Source organism: Giraffa tippelskirchi, chromosome 4, assembly GCF_054371585.1.
Source record: "Giraffa tippelskirchi isolate mGirTip1 chromosome 4, T2T-mGirTip1v1.2.pri, whole genome shotgun sequence".
Taxonomy (NCBI): domain Eukaryota; kingdom Metazoa; phylum Chordata; class Mammalia; order Artiodactyla; family Giraffidae; genus Giraffa; species Giraffa tippelskirchi.
In genome coordinates, this window is record NC_137278.1 from 171,449,031 (window position 1) to 171,464,085 (window position 15,055).

Consider the following 15,055-nt stretch of genomic DNA (forward strand, 5'->3'; position numbering starts at 1 on the left):
TGGGCTGCCCAGGGAGTGGGAACCACCACCTCTCTCTGATTCAGCCCTGAGAGAGTCACCAGGCCCAACTTTAGAAGTGGGCCGTGGGCTCCTCTTCAAACTCTAAAGCCCTAGCAAAAGGCCCCAGGAAGAAAGATGAGAGCCCCATTGGGATGGAGGGAAACAGCATCAGGGATGGGCACACCGAGAGGCCCACAGATGGTGCTGGGTGGTGGGCGAGGAACACCCACTTGGTCTCGTTGTCCAGCTGCTCCTCCAGCTGTGCGATCTTGGCCTCCAGGGCAGCGATGGAGGCCTTGTACTTGGACTTGACGGTGCCCTCCATCTCCTGCAGCTTGACCTTGAGCTCCTTGTTCTGGCGCTCCAGCTGCTGCCTTGCGTTCTCGTTCTTCTGGGTGTGGCTGCGCTCCAGGTTCAGGTCGGTGTTGAGCTGGTCGATCTGTGGGAAGAAGGGCTGGTGACCTCAAGGAAGGCGGGGACCCTCATCACCAGATCCTCCTGGAAGAGGGAGCTCCCCAATAGGAAGGGTTCAGAAGCAGCTCAACCCCCGAAAGAGAGGAACCAAGGAGACAGTGCAGGCACCAGGATGTCCTCCTCTAAGCATTGGATGGCTTCTGCTGGGAGGCCCGGTGTGGAGTGAGGCCTCGCTGCCCACCTGCAGGTTCGCCTTCTTCAGCCTGTCGTTCACCAGCTCCGTGTTGCTCTGCTCCTCCTCCAGCTCCTCCTCCAGCTGTGCGATGCGGGCCTCCAGCCGCCGCTTCTCCTCCAATGCCAGGGCACTGGGGAGGGTGGAGCAGGTAAGAGTGGCTAAGCTGGAGCGGGGAGCCCCCACACCCACCACCTCCCCCAGTGGAACATGCCATGCTTGCCCCAGCTCACCCCTTGCCGCTGCTGTTGGCTATCTCCTCGGCCAGCTCGTCCCGTTCCTGCTGGGCCTGGCGCTTGGCGCGCTCGGCAGCTGCCAGCTCCTGCCACGGGAACCCGGAACGTGACCCACGGGGGCCCCCACAGCCGACAGCCCCCCCGCTCTGTTCCCAGTACTCTGAGCCCCTGGCCTCCTCTTCTCAAGCCCCTTTCCCAGGTCTGCCTCCTCCATGAAGCCCATTCTCACGAGCCCCTCTGAGATCACAGCTTAGGCACCATATGTTTACATAGCCCCCATATCTAAGTGCTAAAAACTAAGCCAGGGGTATTGTAATAAATAAGAAGTCACCCTGGCCTGATGGAAATCTGGTCCCTCTGCTTTCCAACAAGACAGGAAGCAGGGGCAACAGGACAGAGACGTGAGTTAAGGCCAGGGTGCCAGGGCTCTGAAAGCCAGAAGGGGAGAGGGCTTCATCCTGAGGCTGAGGCAGCCTCACCAGAAACCCACATGTGCAGGAGGGCACAGCCAGTCTTGACAGGAAGCCTGGCTACCTGGCCCAGCCAGGAGCAGAACTCGGTTGCCAGCATCCTCTCTGCAGAAGATGGTCTAGAGCCTGGGGAACGCTTTCACAACCAGCCTTGCATGAGGCAAGAGGCCGCCAGGGGACACTCAGTGAGGGAAGCCTCTGGGAGGGCCCCCTACTCGCCAGGCACCAAGTCACAGTGGGCAGCGGTGGTTACCACAGAGCCCTGTCTTGTGCAAGGGAGTCGGGCCCAAATGGTGACAATTGGGGGCCTTCCAAGGAGCCTTCCAACTTAATGAAACCTTGCCAGGCAACCTTTCAGAAACAAGAACCAGCCCTGCCTACGGCTGGAGCTTGGCCCATTTTTCAAGGCGTTCCCGGGTGACCCAGGCTCGTGAGTGGAGGCTCTGGGCTGCCACCTGCTGGTCAGAGGGCGCACTGCACCCAGCCCACCTCCTGCAGCTGGATCATCTCGGCCTCCATGCTCTTCAGCTTCTTCTCGTTCTCCTTGGCCTGCGCCAGGATCTCCTCACGGGAGGCGCGCGTGTCGTCCAGCTCCCGCATGTAGTCCTTCATCTGGGCCTGGGGGCGGGGAGGAGAGGCTTGGCACCACCACCCCAGCCACTCCCGTGCACCAGCCCCTCCCCACCAGAGGACACCTCACCAACAGGGACCAGTGGCTGGTTCTCGGCCTGTGCCCATGTTCAGCTCACACAGTTATCAAAGGGCAGGAGTGAAGACAAAGAGTCTCTGTTCTACACCACTGACAGACTTCTGACCGTTAGGATTTACAAAGGACACCTGTGGCAGCGTTAGGCCCTGGGTGTGTGTTAGTCCAGCTGCATTTCTGTTTACTTTCTACCACTTCTGGTTGACTTGGATCCCATGCTCCAGGTCAAGGACCACCTGCCAGGTTAGCCCCAACCACAAGACATAAGCCTATGTCCTTTGTTCTCCTGTGATTCATTTTAACTCTAAAGATCTTCCCCCTTTTCTTTTGTAGGTAAATCCCAAACTGGGATTCCCCAGGCCCAAGGGTACAAGCCTTATTGTGTGTGGCCAGGTGGTAACGGCTGAACTACCACTATCAATGCATCTACGGCCCACGACCTTGCCAGCACCAGATGTTGACATGTGTTCTTGTTGCTGGTTTGCGGGGTATAATGAGGCATCTCAGAGCTGGGTTTTTTTTAACTTGTTATTTTTAATTATTGACAAGGCCAAGCATGTGTTCTGTTTCTGGACTGCTGCACTGATTCACCAGCTTGAAACCGTCTGTCACTGTCCATTAAGGCTGGACTGAGTCATGTCTGGCTTATTCTAGAAAACTGCCACTAAGTGACTATAACGCCATTGCACTTTTAGCTTTACACTTGTTTCTTTGTTTAATGTAAAGTCAACAATTTTTGACTACTGCAAGTTTGATTCTGACTATAATATTTTGTCTCCGCTCAGCCTCTGTGTCTCCATCTGTGTAGTAGTAGTAGTAGTGATAGTCTCTCAGTCGTGTCCAACTCTTTGTGACCCCATGGACTGTAGCCCGCCAGGCTCCTCTGTCCATGGAATTCTCCAGGCAAGAATACTGGAGTGGGTAGCCATTCCCTTCTCCAGGGGATCTTTCTTACCCAGGGATCAAACACAGGTCCCCCACCTTGCAGGCAGATTCTTTACCACTGCGCCACACCCAAGACTTTCAAGGTGGCACTTCCCAGCACTCACAGGCCAGCCCAGCAGTGTCCAGCCCTGTGCTGGGCCCAGTGCTGCCGTGTGCGGCTGGATCAGAGCAGCCTGAGCTCACCTGCAGCTTCCGCAGCTGCTTGATGGCTTCGTCCCGGTTCTTGTTGGCTGAGTCAATGTGGGCCTCCAGGTCTTTCAAGTCCATCTCCAGCTTCTTCCGAGCGGCCACAGCTATCGAGCGCTGCTTCCTCTCATCCTCCAGCTCGGCTTCCATCTCCCGCACCTGGGGAGATGCTGACAGCTCAGGGGACCGGACGGACCCAAAGACACCGCCTCAGCTCAGGGCCCAGGTGGGCTTGGTCCAGTCCCAGGGAGTCCACAGGGCCTCCAGGGACAGTGAGGATTACTGACCATAAAACCCTGGTAGAGGGGGTCACCAACCCCCGGGTAGAGAACTAGGACACGAGGACGTGGAAGACACTCCCACAGACCAGTGGAAGGAGAAAGGAGCCCCCAAACTCTGGGGCACTTCTGCCCGCCTCTGCCCAGGGAGTGGGCAGGCCCTCTGCACCTGTTTGACCAGCTGCTTTTTCTTCTCCTCGCTCTGCTCATCACGGCCCTGCAGGTCCCTCTCGAACTGGGCCTTCATGGCCTGCAGGTTGACCTCCAGCCGCAGCTTGGCGTCCTCAGTGGCCTGCAGCTCGTCCTCCAGCTCCTCGAGCTGCGTCTTCATCTCCTCCACCTGCTGCTCCAGGGCCCGCTTGGACTTCTCCAGTTCATGGACCTGTCGCCAGGGGGGCCCGGTCAGGACCACAGGGGTGTCAGGCCCCCAGGCCCCCAGCCCCAGTGTCTGTGAGGCCTTAACTCTTGGCATTCAGAGGCCACCCCCCACCCTGAGAGCCAGCCATGGGCTCCAGGACTCACGCTCTTGCCCACGTCATCCTTGGAGCTCATGAGGTCCTCCATCTCGGTGCGGAACTGCTTGTTGAGCCGCTCCAGTTCTGCCTTCTGCTCCATGGCCTCCTCCAGCGCCCGGGCCAGAGACAGCGCCTTGGTCTCCTTCTCCCGGGCCTCCGCCTCCGCCCGGTCACGCTCCTCTGCATACTTGGCGGAGATGGTCTTCTCCTCAGCCAGGAGCTGGGGGACAGGAAGGCACCATGAGTGAGAGCAACGAGCTCTCAGAAAGGGTCACAGCCTGACAGACAACAGCCTCTGCCCGAGGCAGGGTGTCTGCAGATGGACGGGAGGATGGACTGCTGCACTGATGACACCCACCTGGTCGAACTTCTTCTGCTTCTTCTCTAGGTTGGAGACGCTCTGCCGCTGGTGGTCGAGATCCACGAGCAGGTCGTCCAGCTCCTGCTGCAGCCGCGTCTTGGTCTTCTCCAGCTTGTCGTAGGCAGCCACCTTTTCCTCATAGCGCTGGCTCAGCCCCTCCAGGTCCTTCTGCAGCTTCCTCTTGGCCTCCTCGGCCGTCTCCAGGCACCCCACGCTGTCATCCATCTTCTTCCTCATGTCGGTGACCTGGGTGGGAGGCAAGGAGTAAGGAGGACCCAGTTGGCACCTGCTCTGGCAGCCGGGAGCTGACCTGCCACTGCGAGCAGAGTTATGGGGCGCCAACTCAGTTATGGAGACAGCTTCCTAGCCACTCCTCTCTTCCTCTGGGACCAGCGAAATGGGATGTTCCACAGAGGGCAGGTGTCTAGCACACGGAGCCCAGGGCAGGCGGATGTCGCAGGTCAGCTTGGAAAGGCCACCCAACCCTGACCTGACCAGCCACTTGTATCAAGACTGAGGCCCAGAGTAGGGAGCCTCCATCTCTCCCATCTCTCAGGCAGCAGCCTGGCATCCCCTGCCCTCAGGTGTCCATCCTGCAGCCCCCTCCTCACACCTGGACACACAGCTGCCACTGCAGGAACATGCTCCCTGTCCCCACCCAGGTGTGGACCTGATTCCGCGCCCTCCCCTGAGCTGGTGCAGATTTTCAGGCAAATTTAAGTCCTAAGACAGGATCCACAAGAGCGCTCTCCATCTATCTCTGGTCCCAGATCCTTTCAGGGTCTAGAGAAGATCATGGCCTCCTTTCTATGATGATGTTTTAACAGGCATAAAGCGAAATACATAGGACTACTAAGAAACCACCGTAAAGAGTACAGTTGTCAGGTATTTTTTTAACACAGTGGTTCCGTAACTGGTGTGCTTCTTTAGCACAGCAAAGAGCAGGCTCTTGAGTAGCAAGGAGCACAGTGACCTTCCCAAAGCCTGGCCTCAGCTCAGACACAATGACCGGTGGTTTCAACTCAATAGGCCACAGGCGCTGCTACCATCATGGCTTGTTCCCTACATTCATAAGGGAACAGAATGCTGAGGGTCAGCTGGAGACTGGTGAAACGAAGATGAACCCCAACCAAGTTCATGGATCCCTGAATTCTCCTCGGGGACCCCAGGCATGAGCCCTGGTCTGGGGAGGGCAGGAGCTCCCCAAGGGAGGGTGGCCAGCTTGGGGAGGCCTGGCTGTGCTTCCAGGTCCAGGTGGCTACGCAGCCAGAAGCTCCCCAGCCCACAGGCTCCGACCACTGTTTCCAGAGCAATCTGAGGTGAGCCAGGTCCGAACCTGGGCGTGGAGGGTGGAGATCTGCTTCTCCAGGTTCCGCTTGGCCTCCTCCTCCTCCTCCAGCTGCTCCTTGAGAGAGTTCTTCTCATCCTCCACCTGCTTCAGCTTGGTGCTCAGACTCAGCTTCTGCCGGTTCTCCTCCTGCAGCAGCTCCTGCTCAGCAGACAAGGGGGGCCGGGGCTCAGGACCCACAGTGTCGGGGCCTTGTGGTCCCCATGCTCTCGGTGGGAGAGAGGAGCAGGCCCCAGATTCAGGGGGCAGCCAGCAAAGATCTGGCGGGGAGCCAGGAGGTCCCAGAGAGCCTGGGGACGCTGGGGAGGACACTGTGAGGAAGATCCAGAGGCCTGGCAGCTAACGCCGTGTGGGCACAGGGTGCTCCCAGGATAAGACCAGCTGCGGGGGCCCATCACCGCCCTTACCTGTGTGTCCTGCAGCTGTGACTCCAGAGCGGAGAAGTCCTTGGTAAGCTTACTAGACTTGCTGTCCGACTGGGTGAGAAGACCCGTCACATTGTCCAGCTCGACCTGTGCGTGGACGGGAGACAAAGCCCCATGAGCTTGACCAGGACTGCTCGGGGCCCACTTCGGGTCTCTCAGCCATGCTGGACCTGAGCCACAGGCTGAACCCCGGGGGGCTCACAGATGAGCCAGGTCATGGAGAGAGAGAGAGAAAAGAGCAGGGGCGCTGGCAGCATGGGCCAGGACCCAGGCAGTTGGGTAGGGGCCTCACCTGCAGCTTGGAGACCTTGTCGGCTAGCTCCGTGCGCACACGCTCTCCCTCGGTGAACTTCACCTGCAGCTCCTGCAGTTGAGCCTCCACCTTCTTGCGCTTGTGCTCGGTGTCCGCCTTGCCCTGCTGCAGCACTTTCACCTCGTTGGCCAGCTCCCCTCGCTCATTCTCCAGGGTCTGTTTGGCCTTCTCGAGGTTGGCTTTCACCTGCAGGGAGAGAAAGCAAAGACGTGAAAGGGGGAGCCTGTGACGTGAGGCTGGTTTTCCCAACATCATCAAAGAGCCGGTGAAGCCAGACCTGGAATCTGCTGCCCTGCAGCAAAAGCGACACTGGGCAAGTCCAGGGGGCAGCGAGTTGGCAAGGGCCATGGACTTGGAGGGCTCAGGCCTGATGTGGACTCATCACCCAGCTGGAACAGGACGCCTGGCATGTGGCCTCACCTCTGAGGACCATGGCTTCCCTGGCTCTCAAACCATCCCTGCCTGGCCTCCCGCACAGGGTGCAGGGAATGCCCAAGGGCAAGACATTGTCATTGCTAATGTTAAGATTTTAGCATTATTATCATAGGCTGAGGGAAATTATAACTGTTCATAGTTAAGACTTCCAGAAAAGCCTCTTGCAAATTTGATGTTCACCGTAAGTAACACTGAAATGTTCTTCCAAAAAATATAAAAGCCAAGTTTATAGAACAAACACAATCCCAATCTATTCTATATCAAGCCAGTCACAGGATCAAAGGGAAGTTTAAGGGTAAACTGGACCCCAAGTGCATGCAAAAGCTCTTTGGGTGAAAACAGATAGAGGGAAGGCTTCAACCTGCCCAGAACCAGGAGGAAGTCAAAGGGAAACAGAAGGACAAGCCATGTTTCTGAAAATATTGTTCACGCTGCCATGCAGAAGAGCCTCCATCCTGTCGGGATGCCAATAAGGGTGGCCGTGAGCTGGAAACCACAGGAGGCAGGACTGGTCTTGTTCAGGAACTGACTGGTCACAGTCCCCTGGCTGAGCAACCAGCCGGGTCAACATCCCCAGGGTTCTCCCCGAAGATTCCAGCTGACCATGTGTTGGAGGTGTTCTAGAGAAGGGCCTGACTTCAGAAACGGGACCCAATGACCCTCTGAAACTCAGTTTCAGAGTCATTCCAATTCCACGAAACTTTCTGGTCTGGCAGGTTGTTGAACGGGATAATAATGGTAATAATAAGACTAGAACAACTTACTGAGCCCTTATTGACTATGCACTGTCACACGTTACCAACTCCAACTCTCCCATAATTATATGAAATGGGCTCTCACTAGCCTCCCTTACAGAAAAGGAGACTGAAGCACAGAGGTACCTGTATGCCCCCCCAAGTCACACCGTCAGGAAGGGCTGGAGCCTGGACTACGCGAGGGTCCCCCAACGCTCCCCCCGGCCCACAGTGGCCGAGCCTCACGGAGCCAGTCCCGGGGGCCCACGCACCCGCTTCGTCTGCTCCAGCTGCTCAGCCAGCTCCTCCACAGCCTGCGAGTGCTTCTGTCTCATGTCCTGGATCTGGGCCTCATGGGTCCTGGCCTCCTCCTCAAGGGTCTTCTTCAGGATGTTCACTTCTTGTTCACGTTTGGACCTGGACAAAGAAATGCCTTCAGGAGGGAGGCCAGGGCCCCAGAGCAACACTGCCCTGGTGGCACCGAGTCCGGTGGGGAGCACTGGCCACCCCAGGCAGCTTTCTGCCTGCTGGCCTCCCTCCTCAGCTGTCCTTCCTATAGCACAGGCTCACAGACACACTTTTTTTCCTCTCCTTTTTTTAAAAAAAAAAAATGTAATGTAGGCCTTTGATGCAAGGAATTGGATTTTATTCTAAATATGGGGAGCCAGGAGTAAATTTATCAGACGTTTTTTTTTTTGGCTGCACCACAAAACATGCTGGATCTTAGTTCCCCTACCAGGAATTGAACCCATGCCCCCTGCAGTGGAAGCACAGAGTCCTAACCACTAGAGAGTCAGGAAGTCCCCACAGACATGACTTGTAGGGGCTTCTGCAGCCTTTCAGCCTTACTGCCCACCCTTGCCTCAGCCCAACTCCAAGCCAGGTTCTTCAACTCTAGGGAGAAACTGCTGAGGCACCATCAGCTTCTATCTGTTCTTGTTGTTCAGTCACTAAGTCATGTCTGACTCTTTGCAACTCCATGGACTACATCACACCAGGCCTCCCTGTCCCTTATTATCTCCCGGAGCTTCCAGGCTCCATGACAACAGGCCACACTATGTGTGTGCAGAGGCCCTGGGGTACCCCCTCTGAGGCCCGGGCCCCCCTTTCCCTGCACCACCACCCCCATCCTCACTGACCAGGCAGTCAGCCCCAAGGCACACCTGAGCTCCTGCTGCGCGGCCGTGGAATCCAGAGTGTCCTCCAGCTCCGTTTTCAGAGCCTCCAGCTCTTCGCCGAGGTCTCGTTTCTGCTTCTCGGCTTTATTCCTAGCAGCACGCTCAGACTCCAGGTCTTCTTGGAGTTCCGAAATCTGAGATTCCAGCTCCCGGATCTTCTTCAGGGCCATGTTCTTCTGGGTGGTTTCTTCTTCCACTCTGCCAAAGAGAGCACCAACGTCAGGATGAGGTTGCTGTCACCTTCAGAGAGCAGAGTCTGCAGAAAAGGCTTAGAGAGGTGCGGCCAAAGCCACTCCTGGTGGTGACAATCACAGCCCCTTAGGAGCTCTTCTGGGCACAGACACTGAGACATCTGGAAGACTTACGGGCTATTCCACTTGGAGAATTCAAAAACCTCATAGAGGAATCGTTTCATTTTCCAAATTAAGCTTCAGTGCTTTAAACATTCTTTAAAAATTAAAATATTAAATGAAAAAAAAAGGAAATAAAATGCTACAGTCCATGATTATAACAACAAAGTAGAAACACAAAGGTTCTCTGGACTTAGGGCAATAATCAAACCTCAGTGCAGCTTCATGAGTTGTAGCAAATGTATCACTCTTGTGGGGGCAGCTGCTAACGGGGGAGGCTGTTAATGTGGAAAAAAATCACTTGGGAAATCACTATAACTTTTGCTCAATTTTCTTATGAACTTAAAAATGCACCCCCAAATAAAATCTATTTTTAAAAAGCATACCTGTAGCCATGAAATTTTTTAAAAGAAAGAATTGCTTTGATTGGATGACTAGGATTGTAGATGACTTCTGGGAGAGATTACAGATGACCAAGAAGCCCAGACTGCACTTTCAGTGAACAGAAAATGCTTTGCTGTAAACTAGCTTCCCAGACAACAGTGGAGCGCACGCCCGCAGGTCACTGATGCACTGAGAACCATAGCAGGAAGCCCACTGAGAACACAGGCACTGGCCATCTGGCCTGACGCTCTGACCCTCACCTGGCCAGGGCGGCCTGGAGCTCCTCCTCCTTCTTGGCCAGCTGCATCTTGAGCTCGGCAATCTGAGCCTGCAGCTCAGCGATCTGATCATTGAGGTCGGTGGAGTCTCCTTCCAGCTTCCGGCGGGTCTTCTCCAGCTCCTGGCGCTGCTTCTCCTCTCTTCGCAGGCGTTCTGAGAAGGAAGAGTGGAGAGATGCCAACAGAGTCCTCAGTGGCTTCTCTTTGTCTTCAAATCTTACATAAAACACCAGGCTTCACAGGGAGTGGCTGCCGTGTCCCACGTCTAGAGGGCAGTGGCTGGATGCCACAGGCCCCAGGAGACCTGCTCACGACCCCAGCTCCTGGCAGCGAGGCCCATGCTGGTCCTCAAGTGATGGGTGCCCCGGCAACCCCAAGTCCAACGGTCTCTGTGCCCCCCATTTACCCTCCAGGTCGGTGATCATCGCTTCATGCTTGTTCTTGAGTTTGGCAAGGCTCTTCGACTTTTCCTCCTCTTCCATGAGGTTGGTAGTGAACTCGGCTATTCTGTCTTCCAGAAGCTTCTTCTCCTGGGGGGGCGAGGGTGGGTCACAGCTTAAAGTTAGTTGAGTGCAGAAGGCACTGGCTCTCCTCAAGCACGACTCACCCAGACAGTGAGGTCTGAATGGAGGGGTAGGGCCTTAAACACCTGGTCAAGTGCATTGGGATTTCCCAGATCAAAGGGGTCATTTTGAAAGTCACTAGAAGGAAATGGCAACCCACTCCAGTGTTCTTGCCTGGAGAATCCCAGGGACGGCGGAGCCTGGTGGGCTGCCGTCTGTGGGGTCGCACAGAGTCAGACACGACTGAAGCGACTTAGTAGTAGTAGTAGCTCCTCTGAAACAGCTGGGTAAGCATCCTTGGGACCCATAAACGGGGTGCCCAAGCCCTTTCTAGGTCTGCATTACCCCTTTCTACTCAGGTAAAAAGACCTTCCGGGTGATGGTGTCAGTGAGAGAACTTGGGGCAGGAGGGTGCTACCTTCTCGGCCTGTGACCTTGCCCTTCCTCATCCCCTAAAGTGCCCCTGCTCTTCTCACCTTCTGCTTTGTGTGGCCACCACTGGAGTCCTAATTCCACAACAGCGACCACACAGCCCGCTTACTCCCCACGTCACAGGCTTCCAGACAGCCGTCCTGCCCTGTGAAGCTGGCCACCCCCATCCTCCGGAGATAAAGGTCAGCATCCTGACCGTGTCTCTCCCACTCCTCTAAAGTGATTCCCAGCTATCATCTGTGGCCAGGAAGACGCTGACAGGGGCCCGGCCACCAGCCTCACCTTGGCCAGTTTGCAGTTCTGGTCCTCCATGATGATCTGGTCCTCCTCCAGCTTCTTTAGCTTGGCCTCGGTGGTCACCTTCTCCAGTTGAAGCTTCTGCCGGGCACTCTCCTCCTCCTCCAGCTGCTCCTCCAGCTCCTGTCATGAAGCCAGGGCGACCGTGAGCAGACAAGACAGGGCCCAGCGCCCACGTGTGGGGTCACGTATTTAAAACTGAGGTACAAGGACAAGAACCCCAGGTCCCGGTTCCATCACAGGGTCATGTGTTCTGAGGGGCCTCCTCTAGTGAAAGTCCACCCTCCGCTCCTCAGACCAGCCGGAGTGAGTACAGAGGAGGGGAATTAAATCAGATTCAATGCTCAGCACGGCAGTGCTCATGGACACCTGACACATGTGTCAGAAAAATTGAGCCAGGGAATTCCCTGGCAGTCCAGTGGTTAGAACGCTGAGCTCTCACTGCCAAGCGCCAGGGTTCAGTCCCTGGTAGGGGAACTAAGATCCCACAAGCCATGCATAGCATAGCAAAAAAAAACAAACAAAAAAACTGCCTCAAAGAGAACACCTCCCCAAGGCTGCCCCCAGGACAAAGACTGTCCTCCCATAGCACTTGGGATATCCCTGCTCCCCACCCACCCTGTCCCCCACTCCCCTCCTGGGTCCGGCCCGGCCCCTCCTCTGGGCACCTGGATATTCTGCTGCATCTTCTTCTTCTCGGCCTGCAGGTGCTGGCAGCGCTCCTCCTCCTCCTCCACCCTAGCCTCCAGGTCATGGCAGATCTCTTCCAGCTCCTGCTTCTTGGCCGTCAGACGGGCGCGGAGCTCCTCGGCCTCGGCACACAGTTCTGTTTCCGCCTGGAGCTGCTCTTGGAGCTGCAGCTTCTCAGCCATGAGCTACAGGAACATGGGGGAAATGTGAGTTCTGACAGCTGCCTGGGGGCTGCCTGTCCCTGTGGGAGAGCTGGTCCCTAGCGCAGGCTCCATCTCAGGATGCTTAAGCTGCCAGGCATGTCTAAACATCACATCCTGCATCGAGAAAATTAACCCCCAATTTTCCTTCAATGCCAAGTTTATGCTTTGTCTCCTGGGGCTTCCCTGGAATCTGCCTGCAATGCAGGAGACCCGGGTTCAATCCCTAGGTTAGAAGATCCCCTGGAGGAGGGCATGGCAACCCACTCCAGTATTCTTACTTAGAGAATCACATGGACAGAGGAGCCTGGCACGCTGTAGTCCACAGCATTGCACAGAGTCAGACACAACTGAAGCGACTAAGTAACAGCTCTGGTGGCCAGCAGGAGGCAGCTACGCGGGCCGAGTCTGCAAACACCCACCTGGGACTGGAGGGTCTCCATCTCTGAGAGCCTGTTCTCAGCAGCCAGCTGCTTCTCCCGCACCTTCACCAGCTCCTCCTCCTTGGCCATCATCTCTTCCTCCTGCCGGCTCACCTGCAGCAGTGGCTTGACCTAGGAGAGGAGGTGGAGGAGACAGGTCAGGGAAAGAGGCCCGTCCAGGTTGAGAGTTGGGGGTTTTCCCCTCACTTAGGGAAGCGCCAGGGCACGAGAGCGAGGGGCAGGGGAGGACACTGGGCGGAGCAGGTGCGCCCAGGTACAGCTTTTCAGGAAATCAGTCTGGTGCTGTGCACCATAGGCCTCTGAGCCACTAATTACATTTTGGGGAAACTAGCCCTGTATGTGCATGAAGACGTTCAGGACAGCATTGTTTACAACAGTGAAAATTTAGCAAAGAGATAAAGATCTACCGCCGGAAAAGTAGCCAGATAAATTATGAAACATCTCTAGGGAACAGTACGCTCACTTTTAAAAAATTATGCTTATGAAAAAAATTTAAATGGAAAACGCAAAAAAAAAAAAAAAAAGACTGTTTACACAAGTCAAAAAGCTCAGGTATGTAAGGTGTATAGTTTACACAGCAGAGATTTAATGGGAGTGTTTAAAAAAAAAACGGAATAAATATTGAAATATCTATTCAATATTGATGTTGGCTCAAGGTTGATGGGATTATAGGTGAATTTTTACTCTCCTGTTGATCCTTTTTGTTGGTATAGTATTTTGCAATTACCACAAATTATGTACCATAAACAAAAGTAGCTTGACCAACTTTAAATACATGAGAACTTTTTTGTAAAGGCTAGGGAGGACCTAGCTACCGGGTACAGACCGCGGTTTCCTGCTCGGACAGCACTGTCACCACACAGGGCCGTGGTAGGCAGGCGGGGCCTTGACATCCCGGGAGCTGCCCCTGGAGCTGCCCCAGCCCAGGCCCACAGCACCTCGGCCATCCATGCTGGACACACACCCCAGCTCACACCCCTCTAGACCCCACAGGGCAGGACCATCCTGGGCTCAAGTTCTGGGCCCGGGGACACAAGGGCAAAGTGCCAGCCCCGGGGCCTGAGCCCCGCAGGAGGCCAGTGTGAGGCCCGCTCATCCCTGTGCCACACGGAGCCCCTCCAGACCCACCTTGGTGAAGAGCCGCCACCACTGCCAGTTGCGCAGCTTGAGGTAGGCGGCGCAGTTCCTCTGCAGGACCTTCATGGCCGTCAGCTGCTGCTGCCGCTTGGCGAAGGCCCTGTGGGGCGAGGGTCATGGTCAGCGCCTCCAGGCGGGGGCCAGACAACCTCCCTCCCCACAGTCCTGACCTCGCTCCTGGGGGCTTTTCTGGAGGGACCGACCCCTTCCAGGAGCACTTCAAAATAGATGTGGGGGGAAGGAAGCTGGCTTGGGGTTGAGCCCTACAGGTGACTTCGCAGAGGTGACCAGGACAAGGTCACAACCACCTTCCTTCACTAAAGGGTGAGTGAGGTAGTTACAGAGTCAAGTGTAACCCCTGGTCATTAAGGCCACCTGTCAACTGCAGCTCCCCACCCTCGTGCCACCCACAATCTTGGGGCTTTTGTTTGGTGGGAGAACGTCAGCAGCTCATGTCCTGCAATGTCCATCTGTCCAAACACCCACATTCATGCTCTCTCCACAACACTCACAGCTCAGGCTGGAACAGACGCCCCAGAGCCCAGACACAGAGGAGTCAGGGGGCAAATGTGCAGCTGTCCCACCCACTGTCCTGCACAAGTCTGCCCCTCACCCTCCAGGAGCTGCCGGGACTCAAGGGCGCCTCCTCCCCAGAGCTCAGGGTCCTCTGGGGACAGCCAGCTCTGGGTGTCACCCCTATAGGAGGGATACAAGGAGAAACAGTGGGAAGCAGGGGTTTTCTTAGAGGGAAAATCTGAGCACAGTCACCCCTCCTGCATGCTCACTTTAAACCTCTGGCAGAAATCCAGGAAGCAGAGGAGCAGGGAAAGCCACGTGGCCTCCCTGGGGGACACCTGACTGCGTGAGGGTGCCCAGGCCCTGCTTCCTCAGTACCCTCTGCTACAGGAGAGCCGGGGGTCCCAAGCAAGGTGTGGGCGTCCCGGGACTCACTTCCTAGCCAGGTAGCCCCTGCAGCAGGCCTGGAAGCCGATGATGACGTCCGTGATCTTCAGGTCCCGCTCTTCCTCCAGGTGGGCCAGCACGCCGGCCCGGAAGAAGACCTTGCTCTGGCCGATGCGATACAGGTTGCTGTCGAGCTCCAGGGCTTTGATCTAGAGGAGGAGAACTAGCTGCTGACCATGGGGCCACCACGGAGCCCTGGAACAAGGCCAAGGCCGGGGAAGGGGCCTGGAGCCAGGGTCGGCCCTGTGCTCTGTGGGCAGCCTTCTCCTGGTGCAGGGAAAGCGGGGCTGGGAAACGCCAGGAGGGGGAAGGTGGAGGCCAGCAAGGGGCAGGTAAGGAGTCAGACTTGCAGAGAAACACAGGATCTCAGCCCTGAAGGGACCCTGTAAGTCTCCTCTTTCTTCTCTGCCCCACCTCCTCACTATAGGCCTGTTCTACAAGCACCCAGTCAGGTCACCCTCTGAGCAGAGGTGGTCAAGCATCATTGCTTTGTCCAAGCCCAGCACCAACTCCAGCTTAGACGGGGATCAAATACTAAATAG

At 56.1% G+C, this 15,055-nt stretch overlaps 1 protein-coding gene across 4 annotated transcripts in view; it reads right to left on the reverse strand.

Moving 5' to 3' along the window:
- The window catches only part of MYH9 (myosin heavy chain 9), an 85,858-nt gene that overhangs the window by 3,530 nt on the left and 67,273 nt on the right, over nucleotides 1-15,055 (reverse strand). For all 4 annotated transcript variants that reach the window (XM_081591420.1, XM_081591418.1, XM_081591419.1 and 1 more), the window contains 20 exons: nucleotides 14,502-14,662; nucleotides 13,542-13,650; nucleotides 12,393-12,524; nucleotides 11,749-11,955; nucleotides 11,066-11,203; nucleotides 10,195-10,318; nucleotides 9,771-9,942; nucleotides 8,762-8,974; nucleotides 7,871-8,015; nucleotides 6,409-6,615; nucleotides 6,099-6,203; nucleotides 5,680-5,832; nucleotides 4,341-4,589; nucleotides 3,990-4,202; nucleotides 3,637-3,849; nucleotides 3,187-3,348; nucleotides 1,842-1,970; nucleotides 880-968; nucleotides 656-779; nucleotides 231-439 (listed from right to left, as the gene is read on the reverse strand). In XM_081591420.1, the coding sequence (XP_081447546.1) occupies nucleotides 231-439; nucleotides 656-779; nucleotides 880-968; nucleotides 1,842-1,970; nucleotides 3,187-3,348; nucleotides 3,637-3,849; nucleotides 3,990-4,202; nucleotides 4,341-4,589; nucleotides 5,680-5,832; nucleotides 6,099-6,203; nucleotides 6,409-6,615; nucleotides 7,871-8,015; nucleotides 8,762-8,974; nucleotides 9,771-9,942; nucleotides 10,195-10,318; nucleotides 11,066-11,203; nucleotides 11,749-11,955; nucleotides 12,393-12,524; nucleotides 13,542-13,650; nucleotides 14,502-14,662 (3,254 nt within the window). The remainder of the gene's footprint in view (nucleotides 1-230; nucleotides 440-655; nucleotides 780-879; nucleotides 969-1,841; nucleotides 1,971-3,186; nucleotides 3,349-3,636; nucleotides 3,850-3,989; nucleotides 4,203-4,340; nucleotides 4,590-5,679; nucleotides 5,833-6,098; nucleotides 6,204-6,408; nucleotides 6,616-7,870; nucleotides 8,016-8,761; nucleotides 8,975-9,770; nucleotides 9,943-10,194; nucleotides 10,319-11,065; nucleotides 11,204-11,748; nucleotides 11,956-12,392; nucleotides 12,525-13,541; nucleotides 13,651-14,501; nucleotides 14,663-15,055) is intronic.